Here is a 27970-nt window from a genome sequence, read left to right as displayed (position 1 = left end):
TGAAAATTGATTAGATTTTATCCTTTTACACAATACATCTGGTGAAATTCACTCTCCCCTTTACTGCTCACGTTCATACATAATATGGCTTCCGCTGATAAAATCTTGATTAAAAAAAAAAAAAAAAAAATACAGTACTGTAATAGTGAAAGGCATAATAAACATCTGGAGATTTCTCAAGTCCTTTTTTGGTGGCCCGCACTTGAAGCTAAACCGGCTGTGTTTGTACACATGTGCTGGCGTTAGGCACTGTTTGGTGGTAGCTGCCAGTAAAGAGTCCCTTTCCCCGATCACTTGTCTCTAGTGAGCACAATTTCTGTTAGGTGGATGAGAGCGTCTCTCTCCGGGGACGGCTGCAGCTTGCTGATCTCTCGGATTGCTTCATTACAGTAGCGTTGGGCGAGGTAGGTAGTTTGGTGAACACCATCACTCTGCCAGGACAAAAAGAAGTATGTTTACTTAACACAGCTAAATACTGCTCTGGTGTAAAATAAATAAAAAAGTGACCGGCTCTGCTATTACCTCCTTGAAAAGCTTCTTGCTCACTTTGAAACCATTTTCCATTTCCATATGATCCCTCAAATTTAGCCTTAAACGCTGCCCAAGCATTAAATCATGCCCAACTGCTCCGCTCCCGTATGTTATATACCTCACCAACCAGAAAGGGACTGGCAGATGGGCAGAGCTTTGGTCCAGAGTCTAGGCCTTAAAGTTTAATTCCATTAAAAACATTTTTTTTCTTTTGACTTGTCCAGTCAAGTTACCACTAATGCTGGATATATTATATCCAGATGACGGCTGGAAATACTACAAATGTAGATACTACTGTCAGCTGTCACTGCTATTCTTCCGGCACTTGTACAGTGAAAGATAACGTTGTTTGCTCTCCTTCTTATCCATTCATAAACCATCTTGTTCTTTTCACAGAATATGAGGTAACCAGTGATTGGGCAAGGGGTGGTCCTCTTGTTCATCTGCCCCTCCTCACCCCTTGTTCTGGTCCATGAAAAGGATGCACAACATTTTATAATGGATGAGGGGGAAGGGGAAGCATACACAACTCTATCCTTTGTTATACCAGCACTGGAACAGACATTAGTATATTAACATGAACACAGCTAAGCGTTTTATCAGCCACTTCCACTTTAAAAGCAACTAAAAGCAGGCAGACTGCGATGTCTTTCTACACTCTTCCCTTTTATCTCACAGCAAACCTGTTTCAATTTCTTACAATTGGTAAGCCTAGCAGGATAAAAGGTACATTGATGAGCATTTGTGTGGAGAGTTCTCAGTCGCTGACCTTGACAAAAGTTCAAATTAGGAAGGTAGGGGGGAAAAAAAAAAAGGAGGGGGGGGGGGGGGGTGCTTATGTTCATGCTTGTTCTGAGTCACCAACCAAAAGCAATAAGGTAAAAGGACATCAGCCAGGCTACTTAGTAAGAGAATGTCAGCATTGGCTGTCAATCACCGGGTCCTGGCCGCTGATTAGTCGCCGGTGATCGAGGAGCAGTACTGATGGAGGGAGAGACTTGTATATAAACAATACAGTCCTCTCCCCTGTCAACTCCTGCACACTGTTTTGCATAGCTCTTCATAGCAGAGCCATGCAAAGCAGTGTGCTTACAGTGAAGCACACACAGTTAAACCTTTTGATTGCCCCACATGTAAACCCCAGTGCCATTAGTACAGTGTCCGTACTTTTTCTTAGCACTGATCACTGTATTGGTGTAACTGGGGATGTCAGTGACACCAAGCCAATCCCCCCCAGTGCCAGAATGCCCACCACAGTCCTGCAATAAGATGCTGATCACTGCCATTACTAGTAAAAATAAAAAAATCACAGTATATATATACTGCCATTTGTAAATGCTATAACATTCACGTAAACCAAATAATTTACATGTATTGGGATTTATTTTTTTAGCAAAGACATGTAGCAATACATTTTGGCCTACATTTATAACAAAATTAGATTTTTTACTGGACATGTCTAATAGCAAAAAGTAAAAAACATTGTTTTTTTTCTCTCAAAATTGTTTTTTTTTTTTATAGCTCAAAAAATAAAAACCGCACAGGTGATCAAATACCTCTGAAAGAAAGCTCTATTTGTGTGAAAAAAGGACGTACATTTGATTTGGGTGTAGCCTTGCATGACTGCGCAATTGTCAGTTAAAGTAACGCAGCACCGTAATGCAATGTGGTCAGGAGGGGGGTAAATCCTCTGGAAGGCAAGTGGTTAAAAATGGCAAGAATAAAAGCATAAACCCACTGGTTACAAATCAATGACAGATTGCAATGTTCTGAGCCAGGTAGTTCTGTTCAGACTTTAGCCATGCAGAGCTCATACCATACAGACAATACCATTGTGGTAATAGTTAACACAAAGTGGTGACTCACAGTGAGCCCTCTCTTACCTGACGGACATACTGCCATGCTCGTTCGACGTCTCCTGCCACACTGAATCTTCTCATTATCATGGCGTTCAGCTCTGGAAACTGACCAAGCAAACAATTAATTATCGTTATACTTCCAAACAAATAACAGAATCTGTTCTGTAATCACATCCTCCTGCCATTGTCATGAACTTAATTTATGTTTATGTCAAGGCTATTGGCCAAAAATATACTTCATCAGATTTTATTACGCAGAAGATGAGATGTGCACGGGTTGAATGGTGTACACCTGGGCTATTGAAGATCCTACACATTCTGCTAGGGGTCAATACATGAATGTACAGCATGCTCATTCACATATGCTCCACCAATGATATGCCCACACCTTAATAGCCATTGTCAAAATGCAAGGGGCTGATATCTAACAGTCCTGGTCACAGTCTAGGGGCCCGGAACCAGAACTACACTAATTACATGTAAGGGCTGGAGACACTAGACTTTTAGTAACAACCATGGTCATAGTGTAGATGACGAAGTCACCATAACACCACTAACAGTCAAGGTCACAGTGTAGAGGTTAGAGTCACGCACCATCACTAACAGCCATGGTGGCCGGGGCCACCACAACACCCATGGTCGCGTTGTAGGGGAGGGGGGCATCACGCCATTACGAACAGTCATGATCACAGGGCAAGAGCTGGATTCACTTTAACATCAACAGCCATGGTCACAGTATAGGGGCTGAAGCCACCACACCATTACCAACATCCATGGTCACGGTATATGGACTGGAGTCACCACTTCATCCCTTAGAGCAATGGTACATGCTTGTCCATGTCAGTGCACCAAAGTGAAGAACCCAAAGGATCACCATGACAGACACACAACTAGAATGTTCAGGAGGAAAGGTCTGCAGTGGCAACCTCCATAATCTCTAAGTACAACTTTCCGTTGTGAAAACATGCAAATCTTGTAGTTTCAAGATTTTTGATGAACATTATAAGTAGTTTGCCTCAGGGATCTGGAGCAATCTCAAGGGTCAGGTAGCTGATGGATCCATAAATTTACAACTGACGTCTACTGCTTTGGAGCCTTTAATAGGGTTGGCCAATTGAGGGCCATGATCCATGGCTCCTGGGTTAGGACTGTATATTCTTAGATACTCCATTGATTTACGGAGCATTGAAGGCTTTACATAGGGTGTAACAGGTAACAAGGTGCCAAGCTGACACCCTCTACCCCAAAAGGAATTGCAAGAATGCAATCTTGACAAGGTGGCTCTAAAGGATTCCTTCACTGTGTCAGACAATGCTCAAAAAAATAGTTAATAAACAGATAGGAAATGGTCTGCCAGCTACCCTTAAACGCTATTTAACTCTGCTTTAATCTCTTCATAGGTTGGCCTAATTTACAGAGTCTAAAGGACGCAAGCTGGGTCCTCAGGGGATCACTACACTGCTGATTACATCAGGACACAAAAGATTTGACCCAAAATGTTCATAACTGATTACTAGAACAGATCAATATAACACAGCGATATACAGTTAGGTCTATATATATATTTGGACACAAGCACAATTTTCATACTTTTGGCTCTAAATGCCACCAGAATAAATTAAAACGAAACAATCCAAATGAATTTGAAGTGCAGACTTTCAGCTTTAATTCAAGGAGTTGAACATAAATATCAAGTACAAATTTTAGAAACTGCAACCATTTTTATACACAGTCCCTCCTTTTTCAGGGGCTCAAATGTAATTGGACAAATTAATATAATCATAAATAAAATGTTCATTTTTAATATTTTGTTGAGAATCCTTTACTGGCATTGACTGCCTGAAGTCTGGAACCCATGGACATGACCAAAGACTGGGTTTCCTCCTTTCTGATGCTTTGCCAGGCTCTACCTGCAGCTGTCTTCAGTTGTTCTTTATTTGTGGTTCTTTCTGCCTTCAATTTTGCTTTCAGCAAGTGAAATGCATGCTCAATTGGGTTGAGATCAGGTGATGCAGAATATTCCACTTCTTTTCCTTCAAAAGCTCCTGGGTTGCTTTTGCAGTGTGTTTTGGATCATTGTCCATCTGTACTGTGAAGTGCCGTCCAATCAACTTTGCTGCATTTGGCTGAATCTGGGCTGACAGTATATCTCTAAACACTGCAGAATTCATCCGGCTGCTTCTGTCACATCATCAATAAACAGCAATGACCCAGTGCCACTGGAAGCCATGCATGCCCATGCCATCACACTGCCTCCACCATGTTTTACAGATGACGTTGTGTGCTTTGGATCATGAGCTGTTCCAAGCCTTCTCCACACTTTTTTCTTCTCGACATTCTGGTACAGATTAATTTTAGTTTCATCCGTCCAAAGAATGCTTTTCCAGAACTGGTCTGGCTTTTTTAGATGGTTTTTTTAGCAAAGTCTAATCTGGATTTTCTATTCTTCAGGCTTATGAATGGTTTGCACCTTGTGGTGAACCCTCTGTATTTGCTCTTGTGAACTCTTCTCTTGATTGTAGACTTTGACAATGATACACCCACCTCCTGGAGGGTGTCCTTCACTTGTCTGGATGTTGTGAATGTGTTTTTCTTTACCATAGAGAGGATCCTGCGATCATCCACCACTGTTGTCTTCCGTGGACGTCCATTCCTTTTTATGTTGTTGAGCTCACCAGTGCGTTCTTCTTTCCTCAGAATGTACCAAACTGTTGATTTTGCCACTTCTAATGTTGCTGCTATCTCTCTTATGGATTTCTTTTTCGTTTCAAGCCTTAAAATGGTCTGTTTCACTTGCATGGACAGCTCCTTTGAACGCATGATGTAGGTTCACAGCATACGATTCCAATGCAAATACCACACTTAGAATCAACTCCAGACCTTTTACCTGCTTAATTGATGAAGAAATAATGAAGGAGTAGCCCACACCTGGCCATGAAACAGCTTTTGATTCAATTGTCCAAATACTTTTGGTCCCTTGAAAAAGGGGGGATGTCTACTGTTAAGAGCTGTAATTCCTAAACCCTTCCTCCAATTTGGATGTACACACCCTCAAATTAAACCTGAGAGTCTGCACTTTCAGCCCATATCCATTATATAACTATAGCTTGACTATGTTTTGGTAAATACCTGAAAAAAACAAAAATTGTGCCTGTGTCCACCTATATATGGACCCAACTGTAGATTAGAGAAAATAGCCAGAAGCTTGATGCAAAGCAAGCCATACTGAATATAGCACTGGCAGATCTGTTTTAACCAACATTACCTGTTGACAAGCAAATAAAACTGGACCGGTCGCCAGTCCCAACTTCAGATCTGCTGCAGTCGGTTTACCCAGTTGGTCCGCACAAGATGTAAAATCTAATATGTCATCGATAAGCTGCAAGGTAAGGAAAATTAATTAAGGGAATGTTATCTATCATAACATAAACCAATGCTTAAAATTAAAGCATCTCCATTGTCAAAATTTAAAATTATATACGAACTTCAGAACTACAGAGGTGCTGAGAGGAGGAGTTTCAGTACAGGAATCACTGCTTGCAGTAAGGAAGGTACCATGGGATATGTAGTCCCTATAGATCAAAAGCAAGCAGAGGAGGAGAAGCTGCAAAGCATGCAAGGAATCTAGGAAGGTGTGCGAAGAGATGGCCAGCAGACAGGCAGCACTCACAACAAGAGAGAATATTTTTCAAGTATGCTTATAGTATCATGGATTGCCAAAAAAAAAAAAACACCTTTTTTTTGTATTTAGATTACAATGCTGATCTTATAAAATGACAGTGTATACTGTGCACATAGAGCTCATTTAGCCATTCAGACTGAGGACAGGAGGCAGTTTTAAGTTGTGCTTGAGCGTCCCCCCAAGTGGACTCTTCCATGTATCCATGTAGCTAGGTTCGAATATTCTCACGCATATGGTATCCTCATATTTGGTTGGAGCAGCAGAAAGTGTTTTGGGGTGCAATTTTAAAAATGCCCAGATCTTGGGTTAAAAAATTATTTTATCAAAATTTTCAAAATGTAGTTTTTTGTGGGTGTTTCTATCTTTGAACCTTCAGGGCGTCCAACAAAGTGACAGGATGTCAGGAAATTAGAGGTGTTATTTATGCTTCTTGAAAACCTTAAGATGCTCCTTGGATTTTAGGCCCCTCTAAAACTTTCAGCAAAAAATGTGGTCTTCAAAAGAATCACCATGCTTCTCTGAAATATGTTAAAGGGTCTGCTTTTCAAAATGTGGTCATTTTGTGGGTGTTTCTCCTGTCCTGGCACTTCTGGATTACCACAAATGTGATGATCTGTCAGATGCATAATTTATGCCCCTTGAAAACCTGACAGTGCTCCTTGGATTTTGGGCCCCTCTATGCGTCTAGGCAATGAAAAAGTCCCACACGTGATATCACCATACTTGGGAGTAGAAGAATGTGTTTTGGGGTGTAATTTTAAGTGCACCCATGCTGTGTGTGAGAGAAATATTTAAATAATAACTCAAAAATCTAATTTTTACTTTCCTAGTTTATCAAAAAATTGTGGCAATAAACTACATCATGCTTCTTACTAAACAAGTTTACTTTCCAAAAAGGTGTAATATTGAGTGTGTGGACCATCCTGTCCTTTTAGGGCCTCAAGAAATAAGACAGGCAGTCAGAACATCAAGGTTGATACATTTTAAAAAATATACCGTATACCATAGTTTGTAGACTCTGTATTATGGTGTCCTAAATTTATGAAGAAGATTATTTGAAGTTTTATAACAGAAACCTAAGGGAAACAGGCTTATTTTTAAAAAATGTTCGCCATTTTTTCTTTTATATATTAAAATATAAAAAAACCCAGTGATGAATAAATACCACAGAACGAAAGCTCTTATTTGGCTCAAAAAATGGTTTACAGCACCATTCATTTGGGTACAGTGTTGCATGATTGAGGAATTCTCAAAGTATCACAGTGCTGGAAACTGAAAGAAGGCATGGACAGAAAGGGACATTAACCACTTGTCCTCCATAAGATTTACCCCCCTTCCTAACCAGGCCATTTTTTGCGATATGGCGCTGTATTACTTTAACTGACAATTGCGTGGTTGTGCAACACTACATCCAAATTAATATTACATCCTTTTTTTCCCCACAAATAGAGCTTTCTTTCGGTGGTATTTGATCGCTTGCGTGGTTTTTATTTTTTGCGCTATAAAAAAAAAAAAATTTTGAGGGAAAAAAACAATTTTTTTTTTACTTTTTGCTATTAAACATGTCCAGTAAAAAAAAAATAAAATTAAAAAAAATCAAATTTCATTATAAATTTAGGCCAAAATGTATTCTGCTACATGTCTTTGCTAGAGAAAAACCCAATACCTGTAAATTAATTGGGTTATAGCGTTTACAAATGGCGGTATATATACTGGAATTTTTTTATTTAACTAGTAATGGCGTCAATCAGAGACTTATAGCGGGACTGCGGCGGGTATTCTGACACTGGGGGGAACTGATTTGATGTCACTGACATCCCCAGTGACACCAATACAGCGATCAGTGCTAATAAAAAGCACTGACACTGTACTAATGGCAAGGGGCAGGAAAGGGTTAAGATCTGGGGCGATTAAAGGGTTAACTGTGTGCTGTTTTACTATGGGGGCTGTGTGTGTGTTTCACTGTAAGCACACTGCTTTTTATGGCTCTTCTTTGCAGAGACATACAAAGCAGCGTGCAGGAGCTGACGGGAGAGATCTGTATTGTTTACGTACAGGTCTCTCCCCCATCTTAAATCATTGGAGATCGCCGGGTGCTGGCGGGGAATCATTGGCTGGGACCCGGTGATTGACAGCCAAGGCCGCGAATGGGGGCGGGGGTTGGGCGCCCCTGAACTGGAACTGCAAAGTCATGTATATATACGTGACTTTGCGCACATGTGCCGCCCTGTAGCAGTATTTCTGCTATAGGGCGGTGCAGAAGTGGTTAACATGTCAGTCTTCAAGTGACTGAACTGTACACTCAGGGGTGAGCAGTTTTCCTTTGCAGTGTTGGTGTCACATGTTCAATTGCTACTTGGGGGTGTCACTTATATGCACTTGCCATGCTCACACTCATCACCCCAACAAATAGTACAACACAAAACAAAATGCTTGGCATCAGCTTAAAATGGATTTGTGGCTTCTGTAAGGAAAATTTGAGCTCTACTAGAATACGGAGGGATGTGAATGGATCTATGTATTCGGTAAAGTGCTGCTCAATATGTCATGTTTGGAAATTTCCTGAAAAAGGCTTTCTGAATCCCATGGTGGAAGAACACCTACCTGGAAGGCTATTCCTATATTCCTGCCATACTGGTAGGCTATCTCATGGACCTTTGGATCAGGACATCCTAAGATTGACACCTAGAACACAGGAAACCACAGTGAGAGTCGCCATCTACAGATTTCCAGTACCCTGGACTCTCATCTCATAAAAAAAAAAAAATAAATGAAAGGATTTCAGTAATAAAAAAATTGTCTGCTTGCATTGCACTTAGACGTAAATCATATTTTCTTTTCCCTCTCTCAGTCTAGTATGGAAGGGAGAAAAAGAAGTCAACTGGCTAAAGAACATCAGCTGCCTGAGACGCTTCCTTTCTTAAGATTGGATACATCACCATCACACCCGTAGGACTAGATGGAATATTTCAGGACCAGCTTCAAGACAATACCCATGCACCTATACTGTTTAGTAGTCCTATTCTTACATTATTCTGTGAATCTAAAGTGAAAATGTATTTTTTTGATAGAGTAGGGAAATGTCAGTGCTTGTCAGGTTTCTATTGCCCTCTCTATCCCTGCTGGGGAGATTCACTCCTCTATTTATCCCCAGGATTAAAAGTGTTGGGATAGCCAGCATTTTCCTGCTGCCACAATAACAAGTGGTTGGAAATCCTCCAAAAGCGATACCGGTTTAGGTTACAGCTGTCAGATTTCCTCCTACTTCTCATATCTCTGGACAGTAAAATCTTACCGTCGGGACACAGGTAGCAAAAATAAATAAACCTTCCAGTGGTTTTAGGTGCGCTTTAAAAATTCCTATTTGTAAGCGCTAATTCTTAAAATAAACATCTGATTACAATAAGGGAGAAGGCCTTTTCCGGCCTGGCTGTCATTCTGACACTCAAAGCTTTAGCCTGGGTTCACACGGATGTGGTGCGGAATTCGCAGCGTTTTCAGTGCGAATTCCGCAAAGCGTCAGAATCACACTCCATTCATGTGAACCGCTACAGGTGTGTATGCTACGTTACCAACACCCCAAAATCGGTCCGCAAAACGCACTGCGATGTGCAGAATCAGATCATATAGGTGTGAATCACAGAGAACAAGGGGGCACGCTTTACATCTGGAGGAAAAGAAATTGAATCTCCAAGCACGGAAAGGTTTCTTCACAGTGAGAGCTGTGAAAATGTGGAATAGACTCCCTCAAGAGTTGGTTCTGGCCAGCTCAGTGGATTGCTTCAAAAAAGGCCTGGCTTCTTTCTTAGATACACAGAATATAACTGGATACTAACAGTTATAGGTAAAGTTGATCCAGGGAATATCCGATTGCCTCTCGGGAGATCAGGAAGGAATTGTTTTCCCAGCAGGAGCAAATTGGATCATGCTTTGCTGGGGTTTTTTTTTTTTTTTTTGCCTTCCTCTAGATCAGTGATTCTCAACCTGTGGGTCGCAACCCCTTTGGGGGTCGAATGACCCTTTCACAGGGGTCGCCTAAGACCATTGGGAAAACACATTTCTGATGTGTAAAGAGCAGCTACTCTATAGAAAGCAGCTACTGTGTAGAAAGCAGCTACTGTGTTGAAAGCAGCTACTGTGTTGAAAGCAGCAGTATTGGAGGTAAAAAAACGACACTTTATGAATTATAATTACTGGGTAAATAATTTTATGGTTGGGGGTCACCACAACATGAGGAACTGTATTAAAGGGTCACGGCATTAGGAAGGTTGAGAACCACTGCTCTAGATCAACTGTGGGTGTAGGATTATAACTTTTTTTTTTCTATGGTTGAACTGGATGGACTTTTGTCTTTTTTCAGCCAGACTAACTATGTAACTATGAATACCCATGCGATCTGATTCTAGTGCGGACTAAAAAAAGGGTCCAGCACCTTTTTGGTGCGGGTACGGTGCGATTAGATCCGTACAAAATGTATGGCTCCGATCGCACCGCACACAATTCGCATGTGATTTGCACAGGAATGCGGTGCAGTTCCTGTGTGAATCACATGCAATATACCCCACCGCATATATGTGAACCCAGGCTTAAGGTAATCCAGAACAACTGTGTAATTATAGACTTGGAACTTCTCTTTGATGCTTCTAATCTGTACACCTGCTTTAGCCAAGTATCTCAAACCATTGAAAGTCATTAGGACAGTCGAACAGCATTTTCAAAAGATAGTAGCATTGGTTGCGCTCATGACAAGTTTCCTTTAACTGCAGTAACCCACCGCAACCAATCAGAATTGAATTTGTACTAATATGACTTCACCGTAGCAAAGCAGCTGTCATAGAGAAGTCTCTAATAAGTTATGAATTATTTGTAAGCTCTTGAATACTGCCAAATCCTATAAATAGCTTCAAGGTTTTGGTCTAGAGTCAGGAACATCCTCAATCTTTTCTGTAATTGTAAATGCATAGAGATCTATCTAGAAGTATGACAATCAGCACACATTCCATTTAACTAAATAAAATGAGGAACGTACATACTGCTTTACAGCTGTTGGCAATAAGACTTGCTGTCTTCTTAAAAGTCTTTTCGAGGTAGTGAGCAAATCTCTCGTTTTCATTCTCTTTGGAGCCCAGCTGAAGGAATTCGCCTGAAGGACAAATAAAACAGTAAGTGAAATCTTCCAAAAGAAGAAATCAACAGATACAAACATTTTTAGGAAAAGTAGTAATGTTGCCCACAGCAAAATAAGTGTTTATTTAGACATAAACTAGGGTATGTCTTAAAAGCTTTTTTAAAAAACATTTGGAATCTATTTTGCAAGAATACACTGAGTGGTTAAGCAGTTATCAGACAAGCAAGGTAATCTCCGACCTCCTGTAATGACAACAGTGCATCTCCCATGCTTTTAATCAACAGGTTTAGTTTTAAGCTAGCCAGATATTTGATGATCAGATACTGAAAAAGGAGTTATACAGTGAAGGAAAATAAGTATTTCCATCGTCCTTGGACAGCTCTTTGGTCTTTGCCATGGCGGAGAGTTTGGAATCTGATTGTTTGATTGCTCCTGTGGACAGGTGTCTTCTATACAGCTAACAAAATGAGATTAGCAGCACTCCCTTTAAGAGACTGCTTCTAATCTCAGCTCATTATCTGTATGAAAGACACCTGGTAGCCAGAAATCCTGCTGAATGATAAAATACTTGTTTCCGTCATGAACATGCAAATCAGTGCATAATTTGTTAGACATGCATTTCTTTTGAATTTTTTGTTGCTATTCTGTCTCTGTGTTACAATACACCTACCATTCTATTTTTAGACTGATCATTTCTTTCTGAGTGGGCAAACATTCAAAATCAGCAGGGGATCAAATACTTATTTCCTTCACTGTGAGAGGTTACTTGGTATTTACCATTGTTTTGTATTGAGTTAGCAAAAAAAAAAAAAAAAAAGTATAAACTCCCCCCCCAATCATACATGCCTAGGTGGATGCAGCATCTGTCCCCTGCCGGCTCTAAGTGTCAGAACTCTGCGATCACATGACTGCTGAGTTCTCACAGCTGCTCTAAGCAGAGAGAGGTGACTGTCAGTCTGCTCTGACTCCCCCCCTCACTGGAGAGCTGGGCTGTGGAGGGAGCAGATGGCTCAGGGTCTCAGCAGCTCACTGAGAGGTTCAGTCAGGTGCCACTCCAGACTCTGTGATCAATCCCAACTTTAAAGTCAGGATCTTTTCCCAGCCTGGACCAGCTGAGTGACTTCAGCCCGCTGTCAGCTGAAAATGGGTAATAGGAGTGCAGAACGAACTTCACTCCTGTGATCCACAGGAGAAGTACAACTAAAAGAGCTTTGACTGTACTTCTCCTTCAAAGTGTATCTTAAAGCAAATGCGGGGAAAAAAAAAGGCATTCAGGGTATCTGTGGGATATATGCATGTTTTACCCATTGCAAATGCTTGCATGTGATTGGATGATGGAAATCAGCAGAGTTTTACCACATTCACCAAGTTCTAGGGAAAATGAGTGCACTTGCAAAGTGCACAGTCTATTTACCTGTAGTAAATCTACCTCGCAGGGTGTCAGCCCTGCCTATTTAACACAGAACTAAAGGCAAATTTAGTATGGATAGAGTAAGAGACGGTGTTAACCCCCATCAGGTTTTTTTTTTGCCATCTATGCCCCATTGGGGAGATTTCCCCTCACTTCCTGCTCCGCAGCCAAAACATGGAGTGAGAGGGTCACCAGAACTTGTGCCCCCATTGGAAGATTTCTGCTCGTTTTCTTTCACTTTCAATGAGAACGGTAAACATGACAAATAGAGAAGGTGAACCTCCCTAACAGAGGGACAGACAGCAATGAAAAGCAGACAAAGGGTTCTAAAACCTCTCTGCTTTATCCAAACATAAAAAAATAACAATTATACTGTAATTTACACACACACACTACTCCTGTAGCTGCTAAGTTTTCAGTTGAAATCAAACTTAGATCAGACTTACCTCGTACCAAATCTTCAATGACCTGAGATAACACTGAGATTACAGTGGCGTTACCAATTTTTGCCAAGGCCACAGAAGCAGCCGACAGTATGAAGTCTCCAGCAAGGACAGCCTTGAAAAGACAAGACCAAAGTCAAGTTAGAAGTGGCAGAAAAATGACATACATGCCGTGTAACACTATCCCTTCCTCAAGACACAAGCAGAATCTAGTTTTCAAAAATCATTCCTTGATCTTTGAATTCAGCTAATTTAGCAGTCTTCATCCTCTGACAAATTACTTTCTTGAACTCAAGGAATACTTTTAAAAGTGGTTAGAAAAGCAAAAGGTTTTTTCTTTTTCTTTCTTTTTTTTTTTAACTTAAAACATTCTCTGCAATAAGATAAAAATAACCTTCCAATATCTGTTCCCTCCACAAACACTCTCCTGAAGCCTCTATTCATCCAATGTGCCCGGCTGCAGCCCTGCTTTCCTATCTTCCTCTCCTCACAGGACACACAGGCAACCGCTGCTGTCAGTTAACCTCCCTAGCGGTCTGATTATGTCACTATTTCTGTGCTCAAAGCGGTACATTTTTTTGCATGGAAATATGTCGTTTTTTTATTGTAGGCCTGTAATTTTTAGGAATAACTCACTGAAATCTGTCCGAACAAGAGTCTAGTAAACATCTCGGGTATGATAAAATTTGAACCACAAAATCATAAATTATAATTTAATAAATAATCATAAAAAATAATAATGTAATAAAAATAAATTTAATTCAATAATATAATCAAACCAAAAACACTGAAATTTGAAATATAGCGCCAAGTTCGCACATTGCTGAGCTCAGTAACAGAATCGTTTTCAGTGTCTGATGACGAATTTCCCCACAAATCATTATCACTAAATTCTGCAAGTGGTTCTAATTTACTATCGCTGTTCTCTAGCCGGTCTAAAACCGCTTTTGACCTAAAGGGACGCTTTTTGGACTTTTCTCAGTTTCCAGGCAGAAAGAACAGTAAAAATACAGGCAGGGCACAGGACAAAGCACTCGGGACAAAATGTATGTGAAATGGTTTGATACAGTAATGTTTTACTATGTGATTTTAGTGTATTTAGTGAATGTCACTTTTTTGACATTTTTAAATTTCCCGCCAGTTCCGTCCCCGTATGTCCTGACGTCACAGGGAACGGAACCCGGATGCCGGCATCAGCCGGAGGACACGGTCGGGGCCGCTGCCGGGGGACATCGCGGGAGCGCAGGACAAGGTAAGTGCAGAAGCGATCCCGGAGCAGCATTGCAGGGTATTCCCGAGTGTAGCTCAGGGTTACCACTTGTGGTGCTGAAACTTTACCCCGAGCTACACTCGGGAATACCGCCAGGGGGGTTAAATCCTGTGAGAAGGAAGCAGGCGGTTTGTGGCAGAGCCGGGCTGTGTGCGTCTATGGATGCACACAGTGTGGCTCGGGAGCACGCCAACACATGGCCACAGAGGAGAGGAGTGCAGAGCACTGGTGGGGGACTCCAGAAGAGGAGGTAAGAGACTGCTCTGTGCAATATCGTTAGAAATAAGTATAACATCTTTTTTTAATTAAAAAATGATGCCTTTAAAATCGCTGTAAAAACTAATACAGAATGCATAAAGTGCAGAAGTGAGCCTGGCCTGTTCTACTGTATCTTAGATTCATGTCTGTGAATTTTAGCCTTTCTTCAAAATGAATTCCCCAGCAATAGTAAAAGGCCAGTGCTGTATACCTAGCAGTTAGATTTGCATTTAATGTCTGGTGTTTAAACTCATTATACATCAGAACACATACATGAGAACACACATCTCACCTGTCTTTCACCCCATATCTGATTGACCGTCTTCTTTCCTCTTCGGGAATCAGAACCATCAATGACGTCATCATGTACTAAACTAGCAGTGTGGATCATCTCAGCAATAACAGCAATGGAGCGCTGGGCAGGGTGCATCTCCCTGTACACAGAGAACATTCACTTAGTAGGATAAGGTCTTTGGAAGATACTGGTGGATGCAATCACTGCTGTAGTTTACCCCTCAAAAGGCTCCATTGACAGCAATGGAACCAAACTTAAAGGTTGGATAAAAAGTGCTGAGACACTTGCTGTCAAAGTCTCAAAATAGCAATTCAGCCCACTTGATTTCATCTATATATTTTCACTTGGGAGTGACCTGACTCTTCAGTATTTCATTTCTGTATAAATATTTTTTTCTTATATACAAGGTTAGAAACAATGTAAAAGTAACAACTCTGCATTAGGCCAATTTTTCTCACCTAAACCCTTTATTTTCACCATAATCATGACAGTTACTGTGAAATAAAGCGGAGCTCCACCCAAAAGGGGGAAGTTCTGCTTTAAGCCTTTGTCCCCCGCTCCCCATTAAGAATTGGCACCTTTGGGGAGGGGAGAGTGGGTACCCGAATTTGACAGGTACCCGCTCCCACTCCTGCTGCGATCACCTAGGCGATCAGAAGCGGAAGTTGTCCTCCCCTCCTCCCTCCCTGTAGTCTTCTGAGACACGTGACAGGTCCCAGAAGATTACGGGGCCCATGCACAAAGCGCAGCGCTTCACGCGCATGTGCAGTAGGCATCCGGCTGTGAAGCTGCAAGCTGTCACAGCCGGATGCCCACACTGAAGATTCCGGCACCAGGGAGAGAAGACGGCCGGTGAAACCAGTGGTGGTGAAGACATTGCTGGACCGAGGGACAGGAAGTGGCTGTATTTTAAAAGTCAGCAGCTACAGTTATTGTAGCTGCTGAATTTTTTTTTTTTTTTTTGTAGGTGGAACTCCGCTTTAATGTTACCTGTATATTGTCGTTATATTGTAGTTACAAACCACTCATCTACCATGTGGCAAATCTCTCAGCTTTACCTGCTAACTTTGCCATCTGAGTCACTCACCCTTCCCCTCTAGGTCTCTGTGCTCGTGGCTCTTTGCCATGAACTACCTCCCCAAGATTTAAATAACAGGCTACTCTACTACTGCATAGAATAGTGGAAGGAAGGACTAGACTTCCCTGCACTGCATAAAGTCACCTGTTTTTTTTTTTTTTTGCATTTCAAGGGCTGTCACATACTACCCAGAGGGATTATGGTACCACCAGTAGTATACTTACCACATTTTAGGAAAGATAAATTAAGGTAAGGTTAACATTTTTTTTTAACTCCGTAAATCTTCAAATAGGGAATTAGGTGAGAAAACACCAAAACAGACACAAAAAATACCCAAAGCATTTTGTCTATGCATTGAGGCTGCACTGGAAATATCTGCCAGCCTAGCCCCAATGCTTCTGGTGTGAACAAACCCCAAGACAAGCACAAAGCCATTCAAGACAGCTCCAAGATAACTTACCGGCAATTATTATAATGTGTGTTACACGCTCGTGCCATTAACACAACCAGCATCGGTCTAATTGCTTTCCCTTTCCCATCAAAATAATACTCGCACATGTCCTTCAGCTCCTGGGTTGTTATGAGCAGCTCCTATACTTCAAACAAGAGAAAACATCTTAAGTAAGAGGATGGAGGTATAATGACCAGCAAGTAGACAAATTAGATCTCATTCTAAAATTGAATACATTTCTGCAAGATATGATGACACGATTGTGGTGTGAATGCCTGCAAGCAGATATGCTCAGTTCAGGAAGAACAATTTCCTTGCAATGATGATTAGTGAGCTGTGTATTCTCCTCAGACTCAGTTGCTCAATTTGCAAACCAATTCAGTCGTCACTAACACAAAAAATTATTTAATAATCTTTTCTTGATTTTTAGCTACATTGTATGCATTTACATTGTTATCCAAGTCTGCAAAGTATTCTGAACCATTCATGCTAGGCACTCATCTTTAAAAAAAAAAATCTTGTGTTCTGATGTCCTTTTGATGGTTACACCAACACACACATCAACTTACCATAAAAACATGAACACAAAAAATGTGTTCCTGGTTGGATCAAGCACAGAAGACCAGTGTCACAGGAAAACCATTGAGCCACCATGCTGCCATAAAGTCACATGTCACCTACAAAACAGTTTATGCAACTGGACTGTGGCGTGAAGTAGAACACCAGCAAATCACCTTTTTGATGTCTTCATAGAGATTCTTCAGATCACTGCTTCCCAGTTTAAATGGGTCTTTATATTTGGCTTCGCTATTGGTCTTACTGCAGCAGCATGTCACTTGAGACGAGTGGAGAAGCCTAGACTGGGACCTGCTGAATATAAACGCACAGGAAATTACATTATTTGAGGGTTTATTGTTTTTTTCCCTAATTTTGGATGCATCAGAGGAGGATTAGAATCTTTCAGGATTTTATAGTTCTAGTCTGGATCATTGTTGTTGGGACAGAAAGTGAAGAAAAACGTGAAAACGTTTAACATTAAAAAAACAACAAACAAACACGTCATACTTGCCTGCTCTGCGCATTAGTTTTGCACACAGCTGCCCTGATCCTCCTTTGGTTTTCGGGGGGATGGTGCTCCTGGCTTTCTTCCCCTTGAGCAGTGCCCCCAGAGAAAGCTGCTTGCCCTGTGTCACAGCTGCTTGCTCTCTTCTGAGCTGCTGCTCTATGCATCCATAAGACAAATAGAATGCATGAAGGTGATACCACCTTGAGCCTTTAGAATTGCTTTAAAAATCTTAAAGTCAGGATTTTTCCTTCATTTAGGTAGTTTTTAACTCTTCCCAATGTGTCAGCAATTATAAAAAAAAAAAAGTAGCCTGACAGAGGGTTTCACCTTCTACTCAAAGCCAAAGAAAAAATGTCTTGGCTAGAGGTTTACTGAAAACTGCAAGACAGATAGTGGCATCGAAAGATCTAGACAGTAGAAGGTATGTATTGGTAAACCACAGCCCTTCAGTAAAATCTAAGCTTGGCTAAACCACATTTGCTGTACAAGTTTTTCTATTCTCCATTTAAAAGGAGAAGTACGATCAAAGTGCTTTTAACTATATGTATCCTGTGGGTTACTGAAGTGCACTTCGTTCTGCAATCCTGTGACCCGATTTCAGCCAAAAGCGGGATAAATATCACTGTTGGCTGAAGTCACTCATCTGATCAAGACTCTGAAAGGATCCCGAATTTAATGTCGGGATCCTCCCTGATGCTTGACTCAGCTAGTGTTGTTAACTTGAACATATAGGCATGAAATGCATTAGCATCGTCTTCCTTGCCCATTTGGGCGATGATGTGTTTGATCATGGATTTATGTCACTTTGCTGGATTGGAGTGCAGTTAACATCTTAATTTATCTGTGGAATACTTTGACATGATTAAGGGGCTATTTTATTGGGCTGACCTGGAGCAGTGTTGGTTTATTACTAGCTGATTTAGCCTCTCAATGGGAATAAGGGATAAGAATCTCTGCCTGGTTTGTATTCCTGTATCCCCACTGGGTAGATTCACACACTAGATTTAGTACTGAAACGGAGAAAACACAATCCAACATTTTAAAGCAGTAGTAAACTCCGCTTTTCAATTTGTACCTCTAAGTAAGCCTATTATGACCTATAGGTACAGAGATTATTTACATAGTTACATACCGGTAGTTAGTCTGGCTGAAAAAGGACAAAAGTCCATCCAGCTCAACCAAAAAAAAAGTTGATCCAGAGGAAGGAAAAAAAAAACCCAGCAAAGCATGATCCAATTTGCTCCTGCAGGGGAAAAAATTTCTCCCTGATCCCCTGAGAGGCAATCGGATATTCCCTGGATCAACTTTATCTATGAAATGTTAGTATCCAGTTATATTCTGTGTATCCAAGAAAGAATCCAGGACTTTATTAAAGCAAATCACTGAGCTGCCCAGAACCAACTCTTGAGGGAGTCTATTCCACATTTCCACAGCTCTCACTGTGAAGAAACCATTCTGTATTTGGAGATTAAATTTCTTTTCCTCCAGACGTAAAGAGTGTCCCCTTGTCCTCTGTGATGACCTCAGGGTGAATAACTCTACACCGAGTTCACTATATGAACCACTGATGTATTTATACATGTTGATCATATCCCCCCTTAATCTCCTCTTCTCAAGAGAGAATAAATTCAGTTCCTCTAATCTTTCCTCATAGCTGAGATCCTCCATGCCTCGTATCAGTTTGGTTGCCCTTTTCTGTACTTTCTCCAGTTCCCCAATGTTCTTTTTGTGAATTGGTGCCCAAAACTGAACTGCATATTCCAGATGAGGTGTTACTAATGATTTGTAGCGGGGTAATATGATATCTCTCTCTGGAGTCTATACCTCTTTTAATACAAGAGAGGATTTTGCTCGCTTTAGAAGCCGCAGCTTGGCATTGCATGCCATTATTAAGCTTGTGATCTACCAGAACCCCCAGATCCTTCTCCACCATTGATTCCCCCAGTTGTACCCCCCCTAGTATATATGATACATGCATATTCTTAGCCCTCAAGTGTATAACCTTACATTTATCAACATTAAACCTCATTTCCCACATAGTTGCCCAATTAAACAGTGCATTGAGGTCGGCTTGTAAATTGGAGACATCCTGTAAGGATGTTATTCCACTGCACAGCTTGGTGTCATCTGCAAAGACTGAAATGGGATTTTTAATCCCAGACCCTATATCGTTTATAAATATATTAAAAAGTAAGGGTCCCGACACTGAACCTTGGGGTACACCACTGACAACCCTAGACCATTCAGAGTATGAATAATTATTTCCTAAACTTGCACCGGTTAAGTTTCACAGTTTAAGCAGCCGGTGATGTCACTGCGCTAATGCACTGCATTGACAGCACACTGAGTGCGCCATGTGATGTCTTCTCAGCTTGGCCATTCAAATGAAGGAAAGAAAGAAGACAGGTAAAGATGGTAGCGCCAACAGCGGTAACAGATCAACGCTGGAGGGCTTCGTTTTACAGGTAAGTCTTTCATAACATACTAGTATGCAGTGCATTCTAGCACATTATAACATTATCCTGTAGGGGGGGGCATTCCCCCCCCCCCCAGAGTTTACCACTGCTTTAAGCGTGTTGAATTTACATATACTTTAAGTTGTTCACTTTTACATACAGATCTTTAGTAGAATGCTATAAAATGCACAAAGATTTCCCCATTCACTACTTACCACCAAAAAGCACTCATTGAACGTGTGAACAGGCCAGACCTTATAGGAAAGATATGAATCTGCAAAATAAACAAACGTGGATATGTGAGACTTTTGTGCAATGCAGGAAGTTTATTATCATATAATTTATATTTTTATGATGCAGTCTTGGACCTCTATGTCACTTAATCTGTACCTCACAAGCTGTTGTGAACTAAAGTCACAACTTGCACCACACATGACAGGCCTTTTAAATGTTTCCCACCAGACATGCCATGCCTCTTGGTGCATTTACCAACACAGCAAAATGCTTGAAGAAGAAAAAAATCTATTTTATAATAGTTTTTTTTAGTAAATCTACTTTATAATAGTGATTGTTCATACCGATGCATTATTCTGCACTGAATGGAAAAAAGTCCAGTATGCTGCACATTGCTATACCAGTAACTGAACATATCAATTAACTTGAACATTTCAAAAATACATTAAGGTTTAAAGATGAACTCCAGGGCAAGCAGTTAAATCGAAAGATTGAATACCTTTAATGAACAAATTTACCTGCGAATGGATTTATCTTTTATTCTATTCAGTTTTGAAATTAAACAGCTCTGCCACACATTATTTTTTCTCTGCTGCAATTAGGCAACACCTAGACTAGATTCACATTTGTACGCTGCAATGCATACAAACATGCAGCCCCTTTGCAGGTGCGTGTCAGTGCCATTCATTCCTAATGGCATCCCCGCTCTTGAAGCGCACTGTATTACAAAACCTATTAAAAATGAATGGACTGTAATGCACCCCAATACATAAAAATTATGCCCGGCTGCATTTTTTTTTCTACGCAGTGCACTTTAATGAACATCCGTAATGCACTGTGCTAATGCAAAGCGCTGCAACACACTTCATTGTGTAATGAGGTGCACTACATTTCCACAGGCCATTCATTTTGAATGGGTCTCAACACAAGAAAAGTCATTCCTGCAGTACTTACATAGTTAGTCTGGCTGAAAAAAGACAAAGTCCATCCAGTTCAACCATAAAAAAAAAAAAAAAAAAAAAAAAGTTATAATCCTATGCCCACAGTTGATCCAGAGAAAGGCAAAAAAACCCCCAGCAAAGCATGATCCAATTTGCTCCTGCAGGGAAACAAATTCCTTCCTGATCCCCCGAGAGGCAATCGGATATTCCTTGGATCAACTTTACCTATAAATGTTAGTATCCAGTTATATTCTGTGTATCTAGGAAAGAATCCAGGCCTTTTTTGAAGCAATCCACTGAGCTGGCCAGAACCAACTCTTGAGGGAGTCTATTCCACATTTTCACAGCTCTTACTGTGAAGAAACCTTTCCGTGTTTGGAGATTAAATTTCTTTTCCTCCAGATGTAAAGAGTGCCCCCTTGTCCTCTGTGATGACCTCATGGTGAATAGCTCTACACCGAGTTCACTATATGAACCACTGATGTATTATACATGTTGATCATATCTCCCCCTTATATATTATACATGTTGATCATATCCCCCCTTATGTATTCTACATGTTGATCATATCCCCCTTATGTATTATACATGGAGATCATATCCCCCCTTATGTATTATACATGGAGATCATATCCCCCCTTATGTATTCTACATGTTGATCATATCCCCCTTATGTATTATACATGTTGATCATATCCCCCCTTATGTATTATACATGTTGATCATATCCCCCCTTATGTATTATACATGTTGATCATATCCCCCCTTAATCTCCTCTTCTCAAGAGAGAATAAATTCAGTTCCTCTAATCTTTCCTCATAGCTGATCTCCTCCATGCCTCTTATCAGTTTGGTTGCCCTTCTCTGTACTTTCTCCAGTTCCCAGTAGTTTTCCACTACAGCATACAGCAACCCATATTTTGCATTTGTGGTGCGCAGATATGTTGGGATGCCATTCAAATGAAATAAGAATGCAACATACATGGCACACAAGGTGTGAACGAGCCCATAAACAAGCTCAGCACCTTTAGTTCCAAGCCTTCTACACAGAACTCTGATCTCATATAGAGCCTTTCTTAATACAGGGAACTCTGAAATAACTTTCCAGGTTCAGGGAACCCCAGCTAATAATTAATATATCTACAGCTCACCGTACATTAGAGTGATGGTCACTGAGAATAAAGTCCCATACATGTGCAGTTCTTGGGAAGATTCCCCCCCTTACAGAGATCTTAAACCATCATTGGTGTCAATGATTACTCATCTGAGAAGCAGAAGTTGCTCATTGCTCAAGGAGCCCCTAGCAACCTCTGAAGGAACCCTGGTTGAGAAAGGCTTGTATAGAACACAACAAAGCTAATTAAAAAAAATTGAAGAACGAGGCCACACTCCACGGAGATCCCACTGGTAGGTTTACCATGTAAAGCTGGATGTAGACACAGTCCCCGCCCTTAGGCTGCACCCCTTTGACACATTCCGCCCCTCTATGGTACCACCATGATTAAAGTGTCACTAAACCCAGGACCCTGCGCTCACTAGATCTGGTCTCCCAAAGTATGCAGAACATGGAAACACAATTATTTTAGTAAATATAAACTACTAAATACCTTTTCTCATCAGCAGTTAGAGCAGTCTTGTGACATATATCAGTTTCCAGCTGAGCACTGGTTAATCTTGTAGGAGGAGTTTTCATTCTCCTCTGACTGCCCTACGAGGCTGCATGACCCCTGACCCTCTGTCAGGAAAGCACTGATTGGCCCTGTGCTGATCACATGTACCCTCCCAAAATAAAAACAACCCTCTCTAGCAATACACACCGAACAGAGCATGTGCAGACTTGCCACAGCTGCTGATCTGTACTATGGCAGATGGATTGGGGACAGTAGAAGGGGATGATCAGAGAAGACAGGATTAAACATCCTTTTTACACAATGTGGAGGATTAACCCCTTAGGTTCCACAGTGAGTATAACAATTATGCTTTACTGTATATACAGACTGATTTTACTGTTGTGGGTTTAGTAACAATTTAAGACATAGGAGGGGTGAAACATGTCAAGAGGGGTGTGGCCAAGGGGCGGGGACTTTGTCTACAGCCAGCTGTACACAATAAACTTAAGCTGGCCATACATGATTAGAAATTTGGTCGGCTCAGAAGGGGCCAGCCGAATTTTGATCCATGTGTTGCAATTGTGGTTGGACAGAAGTCGATCTACAGACCAGCTTCTGTTCATCCACCCTGATTGTATATTTCCACTCGATCTGCACTGCAGGCTATGGACTGCAGCGCTAATCTGTGTATTCTGACAGCGGGGTAATCTCCCCACAGTCAGAACACAATGACACTGTGGGGAGGATTCCCCCATTCACCTGGAATGTGTGGATGGGGATTCTGGGTCAGTTTTATCAGTAGGATTTCCATGGAGTGCAGCCTCATTCTTCGACTGTTATATGTATTGACCTAGAGTAGCTCTTGTGACCTGCACCCGGAACAGTAGACATCTCAGCAGGCTGTTTTAGGAGCTTGGAGCAGTGCAGTTTTTCTTTTGGCATTTCAAAGCTAAATAACAGATGGAAAAAAAAAAAAACACCAATCAATAACTAGAATGATAATCAAGGTGACTGCTACATAGTTACAGCTTCCTAACAAACTACAGATCAGCCATATCATCCCTTGGACTATGGATCCATGATATATGCCTTCTGTCAAGGACAACACACACAGCAAGCTGGCCGTGTCTCACACACATACAGGCAGATCTGATGTCAATTAGCCCCGGTTCACACTGAATGTGGCTTTGAAATCACACAACGTCGCTTAAAGTAGCGTGATTTCAAAGCCGCTGATCAGTGCGATTTCACATGTGGCTTGCCTGACATCTGTGCGACTTCATTCATACTTCGCCAAAGAACCTTTTTTCAAAAACGGTACCGCACCACAAAGTCGGAACCACGCTGATTTGAGCGGTTCCATAGGCGCAAATAGGGAGTGACCTGTCATGCGATTTTGAACTGCCAAATCGTATGACAAATTGCATTGGTGTGAACGGGGGCTAACTGTCCTTTCTGCATAATACTTACAAATAGGCAACAAATCCAATGGCCCCACAAAGCATGCTTTGTTTTTTTTAATATATATATTTGCAAACTACATAGGCATTTACAAATTCTAGCAGGCCTTCCTCTGTTCTGACATGACCTGCCTGGCAATTATAAACCACACCTCTAAAGTAAATACAATAAACGAAGGGGAGTAGAAGATTGTTCCCATAAAACAGGCATTCAATATATGTCAACTAGTGAAGAATCATGGAACTCCCATCTTCACACTGACAATGATTGATCTCCATATTCAATGATCTGAGGGGTAAAGCCAGTGATATATAGAAATGTCTATCCCAAGCCAAAAACTTGTTATCAGTTGTACTAAGTGTGGAAGGACTAGAACCTTTTTTTTTTGCATCTCAGTGCCCTAAAAATGAAGGGAATTCTGAGTTCAAAGAACAGGTAAAGAGGGAGAATCTTCCAATAGGGACACTTGTTCTGGTGACAACCACAGTTTTCTCTACTGTGACATGGTGACACGTAAGGGGCACAGAGCCCCCCATATAGCATAGAGAATATAATAGATATGCCCCCCACAGCTGCATATACAGATCTAGGGATATGCCCCCCACAGCTGGGTATACAGATCTAGGGATATGCCCCCCACAGCTGGGTATACAGATCTAGGGATATGCCCCCCACAGCTGGGTATACAGATTTAGGGATATGCCCCCCACAGCTGGGTATACAGATCTAGAGATATGGCCCCCACAGCTGGGTACATAGATCTAGAGATATGCCCCCCACAGCTGGGTACACAGATCTAGGGATATGCCCCCCCCCCCCACAGCTGGGTACACAGATCTAGGGATATGCCCCCCACAGCTGGATATACTGATCTAGAGATATGCCCCCCACAGCTGGATATACTGATCTAGAGATATGCCCCCCACAGCTGGGTATACAGATCTAGGGATATACCCCCACAGCTGGGTATACAGATCTAGGGATATGCCCCCCACAGCTGGGTATACAGATCTAGGGATATGCCCCCCACAGCTGGGTATACAGATCTAGGGATATGCCCCCCACAGCTGGGTATACAGATCTAGGGATATGCCCCCCACAGCTGGGTATACAGATCTAGGGATATGCCCCCCACAGCTGGATATACTGATCTAGAGATATTCCCCCCACAGCTGGGTATACAGATCTAGGGATATACCCCCACAGCTGGGTATACAGATCTAGAGATATACCCCCACAGCTGGGTATACAGATCTAGAGATATGGCCCCCACAGCGGGGTACATAGATCTAGAGATATGCCCCCCCTCCCGCACAGCTGGTATACTGATCTAGGGATATGCCCTCCACAGCCCATGTGCATGAGACCACACAGAGAGACAGTACAGATCCAGTACAGAGGTCACGGGGGGCCTGGTCCTCAGAGCTTACACTCTACACAGATACAGCCATCCCTCCAATGAATGAATGAATAATGGTGGTGGGGAGTGTGGTGCCCCCTCTACTGATGAGGGTGGGGGGGGGACAGTCCATGTATCAGCCGGTGTCCCCTCTCCCCGCACAGTGACATGTGTGACCTTCCCTCCCTGCCCTCCTCTCACCTTCCCAGCAGTCGCTCCGGCCCCGCCCCCTCCCCGGAGGACTCCATTGGTCAGGTTCCGCACTCCGGCCAGGGCAGCGCTATGATATCCGCAGCAGCGCAGCTTCCATCCCCATCCCCACACCGTACTCATCCCGTCCTCTCCGCCACAAACACCAGCCGGCACCGCGCAGCCTAGCAGCCACGCCTCCCGTCCCCCCTGACCCTGAACAGCGACGGGCGGAAACCGGAACAGCGACGGACGCATACCGGAATAGCGAGGCAGGAGACAAACTGGAGCTCCACTTTCAACCGGAAACATATGACCTCCACTTTCTTCTAAAAAATGAACTTTACTGTAACAACCAATGGCTGCAGACTGGAGCTCCACTCGACTAGACACATGTGATCTCCACCAATGGCTGCAGACTGGAGCTCCACTCGACAGGACACATGTGACCTCCACCAATGGCTGCAGACTGGAGCTCCACTCGACAGGACACATGTGACCTCCACTCCAACTTTTCTTTTATGAACTTAAAGTGGTAGTGAACTCCATTGCCATACTTTTATAGTAAATCTTCCTTGTAGGTGAAATGAATATCTCCTAAATGTGAAACCATTTAGGAGATGTTCTGGTGAGCAGCAGCCAGTGACATGCACTCTGAAGGAACAGCATACCCATGTCGTTCCTTCAGAACTGTGTGCCATGGCCGTAGCTCCCTTACGCATGCGTGGGAGTGACGTCATCACGGCTTTGGCCATTCAAATATGCGTAGTATTTGTGACACCCCAGGCACACAGACACCCCCAAATTTGGATCTCACAGCACAATGATCAGTGCGGGAGCCGATCTCCCTGTCACAGCAGCTCACACTGGAGCTCCACTACAGATGGGAAACATGTGACCTCCACTTAGTTGAGGCGAGTCTATTGGTTGTTTGTTACATTAACTCTTTCGCTATAGGGACCTGACAGTGGGGGGTGGGGGTGTTATACACAATCCGGTGCCTACGGCAACCAGGGTTGTACATAAAACTGACAGATGAAAGCATTCGGGCAGCTGGACTGCCCCGCACTACTGCTTCCATCCCCCACCCCCCAATAATGATGCCCCCATCCCTCCAGCATGTGCCCCACCCCCACCATGTATTCCGTTGCCCATCTGCGACCGACATGTCAGGTGCCGGCAGGTGGAGGAGACACCTGGGGTGTCACAAATACTACCCTTCTTGCTCTGACCCAGAAAGCAATTTGTATGACGTCATTTCTGGGTCACCCTGTCACTTTCCCTGGCTGTCATAGCCAAGAAGGAATGTATTACAATGCGATCTGCATTGCAATACATTCAGTGTAGCACAGGGGAGATGTGCAGGGCTTTAGACCCCAGATGTCTCATTAAAGAGAACCTGTCATCAAAAAATCATTACATAGGAAACTTTTTGTCGCTATGTGATGAAAAAGAAAATTAGGCAAAAAAAATATTTTTGTTGTCAAAAAATAAAGTTAAATCAAGCACATAAAATGCCCTCCCCCCAAAAAAAATATTATGAGGCCCTCCCACCCGCACATACACTCACCGGCCACTTTATTAGGTACACTTTGCTAGTACCGGGTTGGACCCCCTTTTGCCTTCAGAACTGCCTTAATCCTTCGTGGAAGAGATTCAACAAGGTGTTGGAAACATTCCTCAGAGATTTTGGTCCATATTGATATGCTATCACACAGTTGCTGCAGAGTTGTCGGCTGCACATCCATGATGTGAATCTCCCATTCCAACACATCCCAAAGGTGCTCTATTGGATTGAGATCTGGTGACTGTGGAGACCATTGGAGTACAGTGAACTCATTGCCATGTTCAAGAAACCAGTGTGAGATGGTTTGAGCTTTGTGACATGGTACATTATCCTGCTGGAAGGAACCATCAGAAAATGGGGACACTGTAGTCATAAAGGGATGGATATGGTCAGCAACAATACTCGGGTAGACTGTAGGACAATACTCAGTTGGTACTAAGAGGCTCAGAGTGTGCCAAGAAAATATCCCCCACACCATTACACCACCAGCCTGAACCATTGATACCAGGCAGGATGGATCCATGCTTTCATGTTGTTTAAGCCAAATTCTGACCCTACCTTCTGAATGTCGCAGCTGAAATCCAGACTCATCAGACCAGGCAAGGTTTTTCCAATCTTCTGTTGTCCAATTTTGGTGATCCT

General features: G+C 42.2%; 1 protein-coding gene across 5 annotated transcripts; it reads right to left on the bottom strand.

The window, feature by feature from the left end:
• On the bottom strand, positions 1-25977 carry PDSS1 (decaprenyl diphosphate synthase subunit 1). 5 transcript variants are annotated; one of them, XM_089693804.1, is made up of 11 exons: positions 25774-25977; positions 20144-20202; positions 17141-17273; positions 16416-16546; positions 14875-15016; positions 13058-13169; positions 11106-11215; positions 8677-8757; positions 5656-5769; positions 2415-2495; positions 1-431 (listed from the first exon to the last, which is right to left on the bottom strand). In XM_089693804.1, exons 1-11 carry the CDS (start codon positions 25903-25905, stop codon positions 291-293), a joined length of 1236 nt encoding a protein of 411 aa, XP_089549930.1. In that variant the 5' UTR covers positions 25906-25977; the 3' UTR covers positions 1-290. The 5 variants fall into 5 exon arrangements, with proteins under 5 accessions (XP_089549930.1, XP_089549929.1, XP_089549933.1 ...); XM_089693803.1 differs by having other exon boundaries at positions 17141-17276; positions 25774-25976; XM_089693807.1 differs by lacking the exon at positions 25774-25977 and adding an exon at positions 25604-25624 and having other exon boundaries at positions 17141-17276.
• Between the last annotated feature and the right edge of the window lie 1993 nt (positions 25978-27970).

Source organism: Staurois parvus, unplaced genomic scaffold (genome assembly GCF_062004578.1).
Source record: "Staurois parvus isolate SC_StPar_1 unplaced genomic scaffold, SC_StPar_1.0 ptg000636l, whole genome shotgun sequence".
Taxonomy (NCBI): domain Eukaryota; kingdom Metazoa; phylum Chordata; class Amphibia; order Anura; family Ranidae; genus Staurois; species Staurois parvus.
Note: the sequence above shows the minus strand (reverse complement) of the source record. Positions and strands in the feature narration are given on the sequence as shown.

Bases quoted from the DNA above. Each gene is read 5' to 3' on its own strand.
- PDSS1 (XM_089693803.1), bottom strand. From the start codon at position 25,905: ATGAGTACGGTGTGGGGATGGGGATGGAAGCTGCGCTGCTGCGGATAT. The intron at 13,170-14,874 runs GTGAGATGTGTG...TGTCTTTTCAAG, and splicing joins AGATATGGGGTGAAAGACAG to GCTGTCCTTGCTGGAGACTT. The intron at 432-2,414 runs GTAAGAGAGGGC...TTGTCCTGGCAG, and splicing joins CATGGCAGTATGTCCGTCAG to AGTGATGGTGTTCACCAAAC.